This window comes from Rhinichthys klamathensis, unplaced genomic scaffold, assembly GCF_029890125.1.
Source record: "Rhinichthys klamathensis goyatoka isolate OS25496 unplaced genomic scaffold, OSU_Roscu_1.1 h1tg000325l_1, whole genome shotgun sequence".
Classification (NCBI taxonomy): Eukaryota; Metazoa; Chordata; class Actinopteri; order Cypriniformes; family Leuciscidae; genus Rhinichthys; species Rhinichthys klamathensis.
The window spans coordinates 2,720,550-2,737,209 of record NW_026606840.1 but is presented as its reverse complement, the minus strand read 5'-3'; the positions used below and the strand labels follow the sequence as shown (position 1 = coordinate 2,737,209).

At 36.4% G+C, this 16,660-nt stretch overlaps 2 protein-coding genes across 2 annotated transcripts; one reads left to right on the top strand and one right to left on the bottom strand.

Annotated features, from left to right (window-relative positions):
• Positions 1 to 1,789: 1,789 nt before the first annotated feature.
• cep44 (centrosomal protein 44) lies at positions 1,790 to 10,385 on the bottom strand. The gene is made up of 11 exons (XM_056271796.1): positions 10,263 to 10,385; positions 9,978 to 10,068; positions 7,065 to 7,212; positions 5,432 to 5,578; positions 4,241 to 4,339; positions 3,990 to 4,139; positions 3,241 to 3,453; positions 2,750 to 2,810; positions 2,548 to 2,645; positions 2,314 to 2,348; positions 1,790 to 2,199 (listed from the first exon to the last, which is right to left on the bottom strand). The coding sequence occupies exons 2-11, from the start codon at positions 10,064 to 10,066 to the stop codon at positions 2,151 to 2,153; spliced, it is 1,089 nt and encodes a 362-aa protein (XP_056127771.1). The 5' UTR covers positions 10,067 to 10,068; positions 10,263 to 10,385; the 3' UTR covers positions 1,790 to 2,150.
• A 410-nt stretch (positions 10,386 to 10,795) lies between these two features.
• Positions 10,796 to 16,660, top strand: fbxo8 (F-box protein 8). The gene is made up of 6 exons (XM_056271790.1): positions 10,796 to 10,929; positions 13,060 to 13,408; positions 13,656 to 13,782; positions 14,320 to 14,438; positions 14,664 to 14,860; positions 16,432 to 16,660. The coding sequence occupies exons 2-6, from the start codon at positions 13,068 to 13,070 to the stop codon at positions 16,617 to 16,619; spliced, it is 972 nt and encodes a 323-aa protein (XP_056127765.1). The 5' UTR covers positions 10,796 to 10,929; positions 13,060 to 13,067; the 3' UTR covers positions 16,620 to 16,660.

Here is a 16,660-nt window from a genome sequence, read left to right as displayed (position 1 = left end):
TTTTAAAAAAAAAGTCTTTCCCATTCACATCTGGCCCCTGCCAGAGGCCTGTTGATTCCACAGGGGGTTTCTGGGGCCCAGGTTATGATGTTATATAGCAGAGTTGGTATATGGGTCAATGACATAGCTTGTTCTTGTGAAGTTTGTTCACACTAATGAAAAGAAAACTTTAAAAAATGTTGCTGTCTACGAAGTTCTTAGAAATGTTTTGAAAAAAAAATCAAAAGTTATTCAAATATTAATACAAATTAAAGCAGTTTTGTTAAAATGCAGACAGCAGGAAAACCCTGTATTGTGGCTAGTGGAGACATTGTGCATTCCCTTCAGATTAGTGAGGTAAAACCGTCCATTGGACACACATCAGTTCCCAAAGAATATGTCTGAGCATCTCTTCCAACTCTCACTGCTATTCAATATACACACACACACACACGGGCATGCTGACTAACCACACAAACACAAGCACACACTCTCCTTCAACATAATTACAGTGGTCATCTGACCTTTCTTTTCCTCTCCATGACTGCTTTGTGTCCAACTGATCTCAACAGAGCAATTCCCATTGTGTCTGCACAGTATATATATATATAGGGCACCGAAAGGAAAGTCTGGAAGAACGACCAGAGGTCAGTGTTGTCTATATGTTGTCAGAGAGAAAATCCACTGATGAAAAAACAGTTTAACATCATTGCCTTGTACAGAAATATGAGAAGGGTAAATCTGTCCTGTGAGACCAAGTCAGACCTCTGATGCATTTTTTGTGAGACATCGCTGGGTCAAAGTCAGATCTTTCATGTTTTTTTTTTTTTTTTAAGGCAAACTGAAATCTGATGAATGTGATAACTTGTGCAATGACACCCAACACCAAAAGACCATCCAAAGGTCAACTGAACTCAGAAACATGCTCAAATTACTACCAAACATTAATACAGAAACTGTTCTTAAAAATACATCAAATAACTCCGGGTTAAAGGAAAATTTTGGGGGGAAATGTCCCTCTACCTGGATCAGTACAAGAGATGGACTCTCAGGTATTAAGTAATCATTCAATAAGTTCTACAAACACTCCCTCATCTGTCATTGGTCGAAAACACACAAGAGAGTCACATCCCAAACTCATGCCAGTTACTTTCACAAGCGTGTCTACTTTAACTACATTAAACGTTGTACATTCAGACTTTATTCCCCTTTTCAGAGCATGTGCTAAAGAAAGATTCATACAATAACAAATACATGCCATTAATATTAATGCACAGAGACATCACCCAGTCATTACACACCTTTACTTTACCTGATATTCAAGTAAATGCACAACTGTTGTGTGGTAATGGGCTGATGTTGCTTTCACAGAGTGCAATACAAAACACTGACCACAGAGGGCGCCATAGACTATTTCACCATTATGTTTTACTTGGGTAGCAGTGACATCTAGAGGACAAGACACTTTATTTGCATGTCAATGCAACTGTAGAATCAATTGGAAGGCATAAGGTAAAAAAAAAAAAAAAAACTATATATTGGCATAATGTGAAATATTGTCCACCCAACAAATAATAATACGAATTATTTTCCTCACCCTTTACTCATTCCAGTCTTGTATGTTGCTTTTTGTCAGTGGAACACTTCACACAGCTCGTTTTCCATAGTGAACATGTTAGTCAAGCTCCAAAATAGACAAAAACTATCATTTTAAAAACAAATATGGTGCCACACGTGAGACTCACAACATTTGATCACGAAACACAAGAACCAATGACGACTGATGATGTCATTGACATCCAACCAGATGTGAAGCGAAGGCGCCATATGTGATTTGAAAGCTACAGTGTTGGCCAAGGTTTCCAATGAATTACAATTTTGTTCTGTTGGTCACAAAGTCTGTCAGAAAGTCAGGAAAAAATATAGCACACAAGTCACATGGTCTGTTATTATGATACTTTTTTCCCCCTTTTTGGAGTTTGACCACTTCTGATCACTATGTGGGTTTACTGTATAGTAAGAGCAAAGCAAACATAATTTTATAAACTTTTATAAACTTAATTTTATTTACTTATTTCTCAGAAAACTGAAAAACAACACACAGGTTTGGAACAATGTGAGGGTGAATAAATAATGACACATTTTTTTAAAAACTTGGACTGAGATCAAATTCACATTGTCGGCTCTATATTTTGCAGAATGTTAGCTGTATCCTTCATCCTGAAATGGGAAAGGAACAAACAATGTATTGATGTGCAGTATTTGTCTAAGTGACAATTTTTCAAGCGAAATATTAAACTATTTATTACGTTTTATAAAAATAACAACACTTACATGTAAACTATTCTGTCCAGCCTTTCTTTAAAATTCTAAGAAATTGGAAGAAAAATATACAATAGTTATTAAACAAATTTCTGTTGAAAATAAGATGGATGGATGGATGGATGGATGGATGGATGGATGGATGGATGGATGGATGGATGGATGGATGGATGGATGGATGGATGGATGGATGGATGGATGGATGGATGGATGGATGGATGGATGGATGGATGGATGGATGGTCACCTGGGTAGCAGTTGGAGGAGGAGAACTGGCTAGAAGATGCCCATTATCACTGATGTCAGATGGTGATTGAATCACAGTAGAAAAGCCACTTGCAGATACTTTAACAGATACAAAAGGAAAAAAAGATATTTGAGATTTTATGAATATTTAATTTACCGTATTTAAATTATTCAAATTAAAGAGCTAAAACATTGCAAAGTACCTGTATTCTCTTTAAATTCAACCTTGCCTGAGTTGAAGACCCCATCTTGTGAAGTTAGACCCTGAAGAGTAGAGAAAACTTTTGTGAGCACCATATAACACATATACACTTCTCAAGAGATGCAATGCCAACTTGTCATTTTAAAACAAATCACAAAACAAAATGACACACCCATGAACTGTTATATTAGGATATTAAATTGCAACAAAATTCTGTTTCCCTGAACAAATCAGTTGCTGTAGACTGGAATCTGACCTCTAAAGTGGTTTGCAGTCTTCATAAAACAACATATTTTCCATATGAATTTTTCAACTTCGAAACTGAAACGTGAGAGCTTTGCTATAGTGTGTGTATCTGTGCTGACTGTCACTGCTTTTCATCCCGTAACGCAAGCTTGATCATCAAAATGAGTTTTGGGAGAAAACAGCATTATGCCACAATTGCAAAATTAAATGAAATGTAACTTCCAAAAAGATGTTAAACTCCCCTACCTGTGCTGAGGTCAGTGCCAGCCTGGTCTCCAGCAGCAGCACACGACTCTCCAAGTTCTCCCACTGGTTGCTCTCGATGATAATCTTGCCAGCCAAGCTTTTCTCCAGAGCATGTATCCTGTGTTCCATGAGGGCCAATCGCTGCTCCAGTCTGCCAACACTCTCCAGAAGACTTACCTCCACGCCCCTCAGCCGGCTCTCTAACACACAATCCTAAAGAGACCCCATGTGCATTAGAGTGGATTGAACACCTTCAGAATTTTGCAGATGATTGTGTGTACTAGAAATTGGCAATTTGAGTAATTGTGTAGTTTAGTTCCACAACGCACACAAAAAAAGTAAATGATTACCCAAAAAAAATGTATTAAAGTTAATTGAAAAGTTTGGGATCAGTAAGATTTTAAAATAATAATATAAAATGCATTGATTTTATTCAGCAAGGATGCATTAAATTGATCAAAAGTGGCAGTAAAAACATTTAAAATGATTAAAAAAAAAAAAATGCTGTTGTATTGAACTTTCTATTCATCAAAAATTCCTGAAAAAATGTATAAAGGTTTCAACAAAAATATTAAGCAGCAACTGTTTTCAACATTGATAATAAGAAATGTTCTTGAGCACCACGTCAGAATATTAGAATGATTTTTGAAGGATCATGTGACACTGAAAACTGACTAGTTGGTGCATAATGTGCTCTCAACTGGATGATTACTCATGCACCTCCCATGTGTTGCAGGATGTGCACTCACAGTGGAATCTTTGGGTTGAGTTGAATCCTCAAGATCCTCACTGTCTAACTCCCTCTTTTCTGTTTCCTCTTCATCTGAGCAGCGTCTGATCTGAGCTGGTGCTGAGCTGCTGCCAAGATGCCTTTCTACCAGTGGCTGCTTCTGAGGTACCTAAGAGGGAAAGAAGCAGATATAATAACAATAACAATTATTATTATCATCATCATCAAATCGATTATGTGTATTTTACAGTCAATTCTGTTTACACTTACTGTCAGGGCTGTTAACACCAGTGAGTTACTCTCAGGAGAAGGGATCTCATTTTTAATGCAGCTCTTCAACTGAGGCCTTCTCTTTGGCTTACTGGCATGCTGTAAGACAATTTGCTGTTTATTCAATTCAAATATAAAAATATACATAATAAACATAAATAAATACAATATGGCCAATAACCAATAAATGTCTGATATTAAAATTCTATCATATTTTCTTCGAAATAGATTAAAACTAAAATCACTTTAAATGCTACAAGTGATTTAGTGATTTGCTAAATATTACATTTAACAGTTTTATTTAATATGTTAAAAATGTTATTTAATATTCGTGTTTTTAAAGATTAACTTTAAGGGACAGATGACAGCAAATGTAAAAACGTAAAAGTAAAAATGGGGGAAATGAGAATGCAAAATGAATTATCGAATTTAAAGAGTTAGTTCACCCAAATTATTTACTCACCCTCATGTTGTTCCAAACCTGTAAGACTTTTGTTCATGTTCAGAACACAAATAAAAACATTTTTTATGAAATCTGAGCGGTTTAGTCCAAATTTTCTGAAGAGACATAATCACTTTATATGATGAACAAATTGAATTTAGGCTTTAATTCACATATAAACATTCATCAACTCACACATCAGTTGTGGTAAACGGAAGCTCTAACATGCTTGCTTGACGTGCAAGAACCAATGAGGTTCATTCTCATGTGTTACGCAGCACATATGAAGCTTCAGCAAGAACCAATGAGGTTACTGTTTTAATCAGTTATGGTTGAGCTTCTGTTCATGATCGCTCAACAATGTTTAAATGTGAATAAAAGCATCAATTAAATCTGTTCATCATACAACGATCGAGTCTTTTCAGAAAATTTTGACTAAACCACTCAATTCATATGAATTAGTTTTTAACTTTTTGAAGCGTCAAAGTGGTAGTTGCGTAGACTGTCAACAGCGGGATTAAAATCTTTCTATATTGATTTCATTCAAAATGTCTCATTTGTGTTCCGAAGATGAACAAAAGTCTTACGGGTTTGGAAAAACATAAGGGAGAGTAAATGATGACAGAATTTTCATTTTTGGGTTAACTAACCCTTTAAATAAAACAATCTCTAAAATTGTCTGATAACTGAAATGGTACCTATTTCGCTTATCGCTATATTAGAAAAAAAAAAAAAATTGTTTGAGATACCTTGGTTTCTTTTGTCAGTTCTTTGTGCTTGTTGAGAATAAGGCCAATGATATCACAGAGAATGGTGACTTTCCTCTCAGCAAAGCCAAACTGAAGAAACTGCTGTTTGGTCAACAACGGCTTATAGCTGAAAACATCCCGCAAGACCTACATTTTAAGAGATTTTCCCATGAAAATGCAGATACAACAAAAAGAGTGCTAAAATAAATATTACAACTTCAGGGGTTTAACATATTAAAGGACTTGGAAGGAAATGATCCCCTCAGTGGATTAAAATCACAAACAAAAAATTGATTTGTAGAATTTCTGGTACAGGAGGAACTCCAGAGGAGCCACCAAGACTAATCACAGGAGGACTAAGCCAGATGTAAACAATGAGCTGTAGCGCAAAGGGGAAAAATGATGACTGGAAAAATATGATAGAACTGCTAAACACTACTTTCCTGTTACAACAACTCTAATTTTTAGCAAATGCCATCGAGGCCCTCAAGGTAATATACTGGGACCACTAATTCCCCCAAGAATATTTCATGTGAGCTGCAGTCTGACTCTGCAGATGATCCTGGGACGAAGGCCAGAACTTTTAGAACTGCACAAAAGGTCAATGAAGAGGAGGAAGTGTCAAAAGACAGAGCAGCTCTTCAGTCCAACGGTTAAACGTACAGAATCAGCTTTGAGTTAATCTGAGATCAGATGACTTGGACCAACATGAAGGACACTGCAGGAGAGAGACGTGAGCAGAGCATTTTAATTACTCAAGACTTGGTGGAGAAGAGCTGCCAGAACATCTGAATGCCGGAGAATGGGGTTACAGATGCTCCGAATCACAGAGCTCTGGAAGAGACCTGCGTTTCTGATTTGGGGGTTAAAACCCTCTGAGATCAGGGACAGTGCCAGTAAATATGGCTTTGTAAGTTTAATTACATGTGAAATTGCTTTTCATAAAAAAAAATCCACCTCATTAAAGGCGATGTGAAAAACATTATCATCGACTCGGTTTGGTCATAGCTCTAAACTCTATAATTCTTTACCTCAGAAATGAACTTTCTGTCCTCATAACTGAAACAAAGCAACTCCGACCACTTGGATCCATTTAAAACAACCACCTCCTCAAAACCACTAGCTCTTGAATGAAACGGCAAACAGTTTATAAAAGTCAAATTAAAAGGGGCTGCAATATCACAAACATGCATGCTAATAAAGATCTGTTGTTGATTTCAAATGAAAATTATCCAATAGCTAAACCATGTTAGCTGTATTAAATAGCCTTTTAACTGAACTGTGACTCAATTTGTTAAACACAAGAGTTTAAAGGGATAATTCACCCAAAAATTACAATTATTTATTAATGTTGTGTCAAACCTATACTTTTTTTTTTTTTGTTTATGCAAAATAAGATATTTTGAAGAATGTTAGTAACCACCAGTTTTGGTGACCACTGACTTTCATAGAAATGACAAAAAGGAACACAGAAACATTTCTCAAAATATCTTACTTTTATGTTCCACAGAAAAAGAAATGAAGAGTTAGCAATGACAGAATTTTATTTTATGAATTATCCCTTTAAAATATATTCTTCATATTCAATAACAAGCTAAAATAATATTTAATAAGCTACATTCATGCAATTCACCTTGTAAACATTCTCAATAAATCGTAAATCATTCATTCCGCTTAATTCCACACCATAATCGACCAGGTGCTCTGTGAGTGAGGGGGAAAAGGACGTGAAGGTAAAGCTCACAATAGGAAGACACGCTGATGGATCTCCCAGAGCCAATCTGGAGGAGAATAAAACACAACATCAAATTATAAAGCACTTGTACTTACAAACAACTAAAAAGTGTTACAAAATCAACACCATAAATAGGATTTAAATCAAATAAAGTTTTATAACATGTCTGCAAGCCATTTTGAGTATCGTGCTGGAGACAAATTAAGTCATTTTTCTGGATCATCTCCAGCATGTACAAGCCAAACGGATCTGTCTTTCAGAAAAGAATGTTGTGTTTGATGCATCTCACATCAAAACCTCTTCACTGAGCATCTGATGTGCAGCTTGAGATCCTGCTGGAGGAACGGAGCTGGTTTTTGTAAAGCATGTTTACAAAATAGCTCAGCATTGGAGAGGCTCAGGACAAGTCTTCAACTTTCCAAACTTCAAAACAAAATATGGGACATGAAACACTGGCAGACCCCCCTTTTGGATGTTTACGTGAGTCAAGATGTTTAAAGACTAGGCCAAAAAAAGTGGGGGTAGAATTGGGAGACGTTAATGTCTAATGAATTACATTCCGCATATCATCTCTGCTGACTGCATGTGAAAAATGAATTCAGAAGAGCTATGCATTCATAAAGGCTGTGGAAAGTGAATGAGATTTGTATTGAATGTCAGTGTGGTCAGATTTTATTATAGGAGGTCCCTTTATTTACTTAATTTAGGTTCAGGGGAATATATCTAAAAACCTACTTTAAGCATCAAAGGCGTTTAATCGGCGTTTTTTAACAAATCTCTTGAATGAATGATTCAATGACAAATAGGCTTTTAACGTTACCGTATACATTTTTTTTTTTATCCGAACTATAAACTTGTATCCCACTTCTGATAATTTGAATATTTGTAACACAGAAATAACGAAACTGTTCGGGAAGTTGTTTCATACCTATGCATGACAACTGCTCTCCCCGGGGTCAGCGGCAGCGCAAACTCAGATTTGAATGTTCCGGTGTGATTTTGTCAAAGATTTAATAGACACAGGCGAATCATTGCCATTTAGGAATGAGATTGTTTGGGTGTTTGAATCGAAATTGTGATCTTTTAATGATTAATCGTGCAGCTCTAACTTAACCATAATACTTTTTTTTCTATTTCCACACAGCTGATCAACTACTTCACACAGCCACTCAGCTAGCCAAGACTTCTTTCTTAATCTCTATCAAAGACATAAAAGGCCTGGACTCATTGTCAACGGCCTGATGTTCGCTCATAACATAGTGTTAACTTTTATATAACGCTAACCATCATAGGACAAGTAGGCCTTCCTTTTACCCCATCCACATTCGTGACATGCACTATTCCTGTAGCTGAAAAAAAGGATGGTGCTAGCAACGCCAAGGTCATGGGTTTGATTCCCAGGGAATGCATGATCTGATACAATGTATTCCTTTAATACAAGTAAGTGCTTTGGATAAAAGTGTCTGCCAAATGCATAAATGTAAATGCAACACACAAAAAGAGCAATATCTACAAGGGTAGCATGTACAAAATCAAAAGAATCTTAAAGTCGACATAAAACAGAAGTTGCTATAGTCTTTCCTTCACTATAGTCTATAGACTATAGTCTATCCTATAGTCTTTGCCTACTATTGTGACGTATGAAGCAGCTTCTCGAACAAGTAAAAAAAATGTAGGGCGTTGATTGGATGGTTGTGGTTTGCTATAGGCTTTATGTTTATGCCAAGCATCACGTGACCAAACCGGAAAACAGGTCTCATTGCATCCGCTTGTCAGAGAAAGTGTTAACGGCCGTAAGAACTAACTACGATATCTATGGATTTTTAAGGTAATCAGCTAACCTACTAAGTTCACTTTGTTATTGGTGTTTTATGCTATTCTAAACGTTAGTGTGAAGAAGAAAAATTTAAAAACTTTTAAATATCAATTATCTGCACATGCGAGGGACATTGGTTATGCTCATTTTTGCTTGCTCCTTTTAAGTTATCTTGAGTAAAACCCCAAAAAATTTCATGAAGCACATACAAAAGTCCTGAATCGGAAGCGATGTGATCTGTTTTCCGGCTTGGTCACGTGACGCTCGGCATAAAGCCTTGCTGTGTTCTCATGTGAATGACAGGTGTCCCACCCTCGTGCCAGTAAACACGTCATCAGAGAAGAGAAGAGAAGAGAAGAGAAGAGAAGAGAAGAGAAGAGAAGAGAAGAGAAGAGAAGAGAAGAGAAGAGAAGAGAAGAGAAGAGATTTTGATCAAAGATCAAGGCAGGCAGATCGAGGGCAGATAAATAATAATAATAATAATAATCTGCACAGATCATTAATAATAAATACTGCAATATTCCATGAAATAAATATGACTTGTACATTTTGATTTCATGGTGACTTTAAAGATAAGATATAGAGTATAAACACGAATCTTATTTTATAAAGTGCTAACATGCATCCAGTACAAGAATGGAGATTTATAAAATGCTCACTCTGCCATAGTGCATTTAGATTTTTTTTTTCCTTGCCAGTCTTATATTTACACAGGCATGATCAGCGTCATGTAAATTAATTAGGAAATTATTTATTGTAGAATGGTCACCTGAACACCTGTATATGTGCAGAATAATTTGGTAACTGAATTCTATTAATGATTTTTCTTTTAAACATGAATTTTATTCATGTTACTTTAAACCAGTCTTGCATTTATATATATATATATGTGTGTGTGTGTGTGTGTGTGTGTGTGTGTGTGTGTGTGTGTGTGTGTGTGTGTGTGTGTGTGTGTGTGTGTGAACTAGCAGCTATTGGTTTAAAATTCGTCATACCTTTGATAGTCCACTTCTCTCGGATACTTTAGAGAACGGAGAGAGGCTTCCAGCTTTCTCAGACATCCTTTCAAATCACCAGTGCCCATCTCTGTAATGTCAGAGGATGTCATTAAAAGTATAAATACATAACGTTTCCGATGTCAATTTAGCTACCATTCGTAGACCATACAATGTTACAAAATGATCGTGGCGTGTTATTTCAAAAAGTACATCTTTTGCATTAACTTAGTTGATAAAATGTCGCACTTATTTGGGTTTGTAATACAATAACAACTGTCTTACCGATGGTTGTATTTTATAGTTAAACAGTTATTGCTAATTCCTCCCTTTTGTTTTTGCCGCTGAAATATCCGGGTTTGTTGTTATTGGTTTCTATCAGGTTTCTATGCACCAGACGACGGTTCAATCCTTTTTTTCACTTCTACACATTCTTGTCTTAGCTTGCTTCTTTGGGGTTTTAGAAGCACACACAAATTTGTTAATGTAATTTCATGAAATTATTAATTTACTCGTGTATTTTAATTCATTCACGCATGTATTAATGTATGTATTTGTATTAACTTCATTCCTTTATTCATTTTATGTATGTATTTTATTTTATGTTATATTACCGTACAAACATGACAGAAAACTTTTCAATCGAAAGTGCAACTGTATGTACCTGTGATTAGTTTACTCTGAGCGACATGCGTCACTTCCACCAATAACAAGAAACGTCAGTCTGGCCAGAGTGTTCCAGGAGGTGGAGAGACAGACAGGAGGAGCGAGTGGACTGATGAATGATAGTGTCACAGGACTGTCTCACCTCGATCAGCAGCGTTGGAGCTGTCAAGATGGCTGTCCTGGGCTCTTGTTAAAAGACTGAGATGATTTCATCCGTGAGACACTGGCAGATCACTAGCAACTCATTTCGTCGCGGCGGCGGTAGAAGTATTTCATATACACAGAGGTGGGTGGTGCTGCTTAGATTGACGCTGCGAAAATAAAAACAGAAGCGTTTTTCCGCAACAGCCAATCAGAGTTCGAGTGTATGTGTCAAATTGGTATTCCAACCAATTGTTTTAGAGCGAGGCGGGCCTTTGTGCTTCAGCCAAACATGATAGAGGACCCATTGCTTAAAAAATACAAACTGTAGAAAACCTCGATTTGTATGTCAGTAAGCACACTAAATATATATTTTTGTATATATATAATTCACAGTCTCAGATATTGTGCTAATTTTTTTTTTACTTCTAGAATGTGTCACATGAGTTCTCCTTTGTTCGGGCAGAAATCTGAAAGGCTACTGATACTATGCAAATAAAGGCAGAAAAATTAGGTCAGGGTTAAACTACGTTTTAAGTACTTTTCAATTGACCTAAAATTTATTTTTAGATCCTGTAAATGGTACTTTTGTGGTATTCTTGTATAGCTGTTCTTTCCAGCTTGTATTGTCTCAGTTTACTGTAAATAGTTTTTTTTGTCAAGAGTAACACAATTAGAACATGCATGGAGTTGCCAGACCTGTTTACTTTCACTTTTAATAGAAAGACAAGAGTTAGATGAGCTAATCCACCATTTAAAAACAAAAAAAAGATGTTCATTATATAACTTTAATCAGGGTAAATGTTTTGTAATGATTTAAGAACAGCTTCTGCCCTTAGGCAAAGCAGAGGGAAATTGCTTGTAAGAGTTCATTGACCTTGTTCAGATTTCCGTTCCATGTTTTAAGCAGGTCTAAGAATTCCCAAGCTCCTCCTACAGAATGCCAAGGAGCATTGCGTCAGTCCCGAATAAGTAATATGTCAAGATTATATGAAAAAAAGCTGTAATAGAGACTCTGCGACAAAGAAAGTGACCCGAGAGCATTCAAGAGGCCATTAAAGACAAGAATAACAAGGCTTCTCATAGACTGAGATATGTTTTAGAGAGAAAGGCCCTTGGAGGGAGTCAGACAGGGCCACATAAAAAGGCTTAATGCATATCTCAGAGAGAGGATTAGTGCTACTGCAGTGGAGATAAAGCTGCCATCAGAGGGTTTATTTCCCAGCGGACTACTGCACACTAGCACTAAAAACAGTTTCCTTTGGGCTTTTTTGCTCTGTCGGATAATGCAAAGATTCGGGGACCTAACAGAAATGATCTAACTAAAAAAATAATGTGCTGAGAGTTTGAGGCCTCTGGATTACTCTGGTTTAGTTTGTAGGAACAGAAGGCAGAGAGATAAAAGGCTTAATGCACAACGCTTTCCTTTATTAATAAATAAATATATACAATACGAGATTATATGATTTACAAAAACTTATTTTCACTACTGATCAAACGTTTGAAATAATCAAGTTTTTTTTTTCTTAAGAAGTCTCTTATGCTAACTAGGGCTGAATTTATGTCATGTAAAATAGAGTAAAAATAGCAATATTGAAAAAATATGATTACAATTTAAAATAACTGTTTTCTATTTAAACATATTTTAAAATGCAATTTATTCCTGTGCTGGCAAAGCTGAATTTTCAGCATTATTACTCCAGTCTTCAGTGTCAAATGATCCTTCAAAAATCATTATAATATGCTGATTTGGTGCTCAATTATTAATAACGTTTCTTATTATCATTATCAGTGTTGAAAACCGTTTTTGCTGCTTAAACAGTGATGCATTTTCTTTCAGGATAGAAAGTTTAAAAAGTTAATTGATTTGAAATAGAAGTATTTTGTAACACTATAAATGTTTTTACTGTCGCTTTCAAACAATATAATGTGTCCTTGCCGAATAAAAGTATTAATATCTTTTTTTTTTATCTTACTTACGCCAAACTTAAAATTGTAGTGTATCATGGTTTCCACGAAAATATAAATAAGCAAAACTGTTTTCAACATGATAATAATAAGTGCTTCTTGTGCACCAAATCAGAATATTAGAATGATTTCTGACGGATCATGTGACATTGAAGACTGTAGCAATGGCTGCTAAAAATTTAGCTTTTCATGTAGTGTAAAGTTGGTGTAGTGGATTTTTTTTTTTCTCTCAAGCTACACAAACTTGTATACAAGTATTTTAATGCATGAAGCTGCAATGAAATGCATTTTTAAATATTTTTGTCAGATCTGCAGATGGGTCAGGTTCTGTGGAGGGTGGTGAGGAACCAGCAGCTGCAGCAGCAGTACAGTGAACAGTGCTTCCTCCAGCAGGAGAGAGAGCAGGGCCGAAGGATGGGTCCCCCACTGTCTGAACCGCTGCAGCAGCGCCGTACGCCACAGTGCCAGGTCGCCGGCTCCGACATCAGTCACCTGCTGCGCGTCCGCAGGGGCAAAGGGGAGCAGGGCTTCATCGATCTTGAGATGCTGCCGCCCGAACTCAGCATCACCATCCTCTCCTACCTGAATGCTACCGACCTGTGCCTGGCCTCCTGTGTGTGGCAGGACTTGGGCAATGATGAGTACCTGTGGCAGGGGTCAGTGATGCTTTTAGCTTCCATATAAAATATCATCTCAGTATTTTCTCAATAATAATTCAGGGACAACTGTATAAGGGAGGATAATGTTTCTTTCAATGGATTTGATGCAAACTAAACTGTATTCATTATTTCAGCTCTTAGATCTCCTAATATTATGAAATAAATAAAAATAGGGATATTACCTATTTTATATTTTAGAATTCCTCCTGTTCAACTGCTTTGTTTTTCTTTGTCTGCCCTCTAGCCTGTGCAAGTCCACTTGGGGTCACTGTTCCATATACAATCGAAGGCTTCCATATGGATTTTCCTATAGAAAGCTCTATATGGAATTAGATGAAGGAAGTTTAACCTTCAACGCCAACCCGCAAGAGGTACAAAAAATACAAACTTTTGTTCTGTCTCGCCACAATAATGTCTCTGTAATTAGAGGCCAAGCCATTTAATGTTTAAACGGGCAAAGAACAGAGAAATGTGCTTTGGAAACACAATTCTGACCAACCTCAGCTATGATTAATATGACGGTTTTCTCCTCCACCCTGTAAATTCCCACATAACCGTCAATGCTCATACTGCAGACTAAATAAATTATTTTTACAAGCTCACCTAGAATGAATAATGGTCCATGACATAGGCTTTTAGACCACAACCCGGATTAAAACGAAATGAATGGCTTTTCTCTCATGCAAGCTGCTCTTAAAACATAATTTCTGTTCAAAGATGCATTTGAATGTCTTGACTCCCCCTCGCTCGTGTCTTAGGTTAGATTAGCAAAGCTTTAGCTGTCCACTTAAAGGACATGCGATAGCCTTGCTCCGGACTAAACGCGGTGTCTGGCAAAAAAGCTCGCCCCCTCCTTCAGTTTTTCCCCTAATCCCCACACCCTGTTTTTTGTGGGTTCTTTCATTCAGGGTATCAGTTACTTCATGTTCAGAGGTATTCTTTTGGACCACCCGAAGGAAATTGCCAAGTTTATATTCTATACCAGAATGCTCAACTGGAAGATGCTGCGGAATTATCTTGATGAACGGTTTGTTTCCTCATTTTTTCATTCCCTTTTATTATTATATCATTATACCAAGCACTGTATATATATATATATATATATATATATATATATACACACATTGACACACACACACACATGTGCGTGCGTCTGTGTGTGTGTGTGTATACATGCATGCATACCTCAATTTATATAAAATTCTGCTACTGATAATAACTAAAATGTTGATTAAGTTTCCCGTGATTGCAGGCGAGATGTCCTGGATGAGTTGGTCACACTTCATAATTTTAGTAACCAGTTCCTCCCTAATGCACTGAGGGACTTCTTCAGACACATTCATGCCCCGGAGGAGCGGGGCGAGTACCTGGAGACCCTCATCACTAAGTTTTCTCATCGTTTCTGTGCCTGCAACCCCACTTTGGTCCGGGAAGTGGGCTTAAGTCCTGGTAAGTGAACTGCAGCACAGTCATTACAGATGCCAGAACGGCACTTATACTACGATGTGATCTAATGTGTAATTGCGACATCAAGATCACGGTGGTTTGCTTTGCTCAGTGTCAGACATGTACAGCACGTCACAATTGACGTTCACAGATTTTTGCCATATAGGCAACAATTAAAGTTGAAGTACTGGTTCTAATTGTGGTACATGCAAATCACAACTTGCAGGATTATTGTCGTGTATTGATTTGAATCGACCATCTTTTATTAACTGCAGATCTGCATGATCTTGTCTTTGTATAGAGCAACATGTGAGAAATCCTTGTACTAACACTGACGTTTGCTTCTAAAGCCGAGCTAAGCCCGCTGGCTTAAAGTGTTAGCAGAATAGGGCCCTGTGTTGAGTCCAACCAATCAGAGTTACCGCCTGCAATAACATGTGACTTGTAGTGCATGTATATACAGTAGCACGTACAAGCAGGAAGATTTATTATAAATTACTGACCGAGTTCGAGCCGAGTTGTGCTCCTCTCACATTGTTTCCATTTCAACATACATGTGTATATTGGCAGTCAAAGGTTTGGACTAATTAGTTAATTACTTAGAATAATTTATATAACACATAGAAATCATTTGATAAAAATAAGCAGTAAAAACAGAAATATTGTAAAATATTCTTACAAAAATTACTGTTTTGCATTTGAAAATATTATAAAATATTATGTATTCCTGTAATGGCAAATCTGAATTTTCATTACTGTAGTCTTCAGTGACATGATAACCTTGATAAATCATGAGTAATGATCCTTTAGAAATCATTCTAATATGCTGATTTGTTGCAAAAGAAAAAATAAGCATTTCTTATTATTAATAATGAAAACAGTTGTGCTGCTTAATATTTTGTGGAAACAGTGAACCATTTAAAAGTTTGGGGCAATTAATTTATTTTTAAATATATATATATATATATATATATAAATAAATTGAAGTAATAATTTTATATATATATATAATTCATATTTTAATTTAACAAATAAATTAAATTGATTCAAGTGCCAGTGTCAAATCTATTTCAAATAGATGCTGGTTTTTTTTCTATTCATCAAAGAATCTTTGTATCACAAAGATACAAAAATGTATCACAGTTTCCACAAAAATATTAATAAAATATAAAGCAGCAAAAACAGTTTTCAATATTGATAATAATATGAACCATTATTAATAATTCAGCACCAATAATAATTGATACTAATTGAGCACCAAATCAGCATAATAGAATGATTTCTGAAGAATCATGTAACACTAATGACTGGAGTAATGATGCTGAAAATTCAGCTTTGCGATCACAGGACTAAATTAAATTTTTTAATATATTCAAACAAAAACCAGTTATGTTAAAATGTAATATTGTGAAATATAATTACTGTTTCTACATAATGCAAACATTTTTACATTCTCTCTCTCTCTCTCTCTCTCTCTCTCTCTCTCTCTCTCTCTCTCTCTCTCTCTCTCTCTCTCTCTCTCTCTCTCTCTCTCTCTCTCTCTCTCTCTCTCTCTCTCTCTCTCGGTTTTGCAGATGCTGTGTACGTGCTGTGCTACTCCCTCATCCTTCTCTCCATCGATCTGACCAGCCCTCACGTAAAGAACAAGATGTCCAAAAGGGAGTTTATCCGAAACACACGGCGGGCTGCTCAGAACATCAGCGAGGACTTTGTAGGCCACCTCTATGACAACATCTATCTGATCGGTCACGTGGCGGCCTAGGCACTACAGCGCTTGACACGTCAGAGAGAGCTGGCACGTAA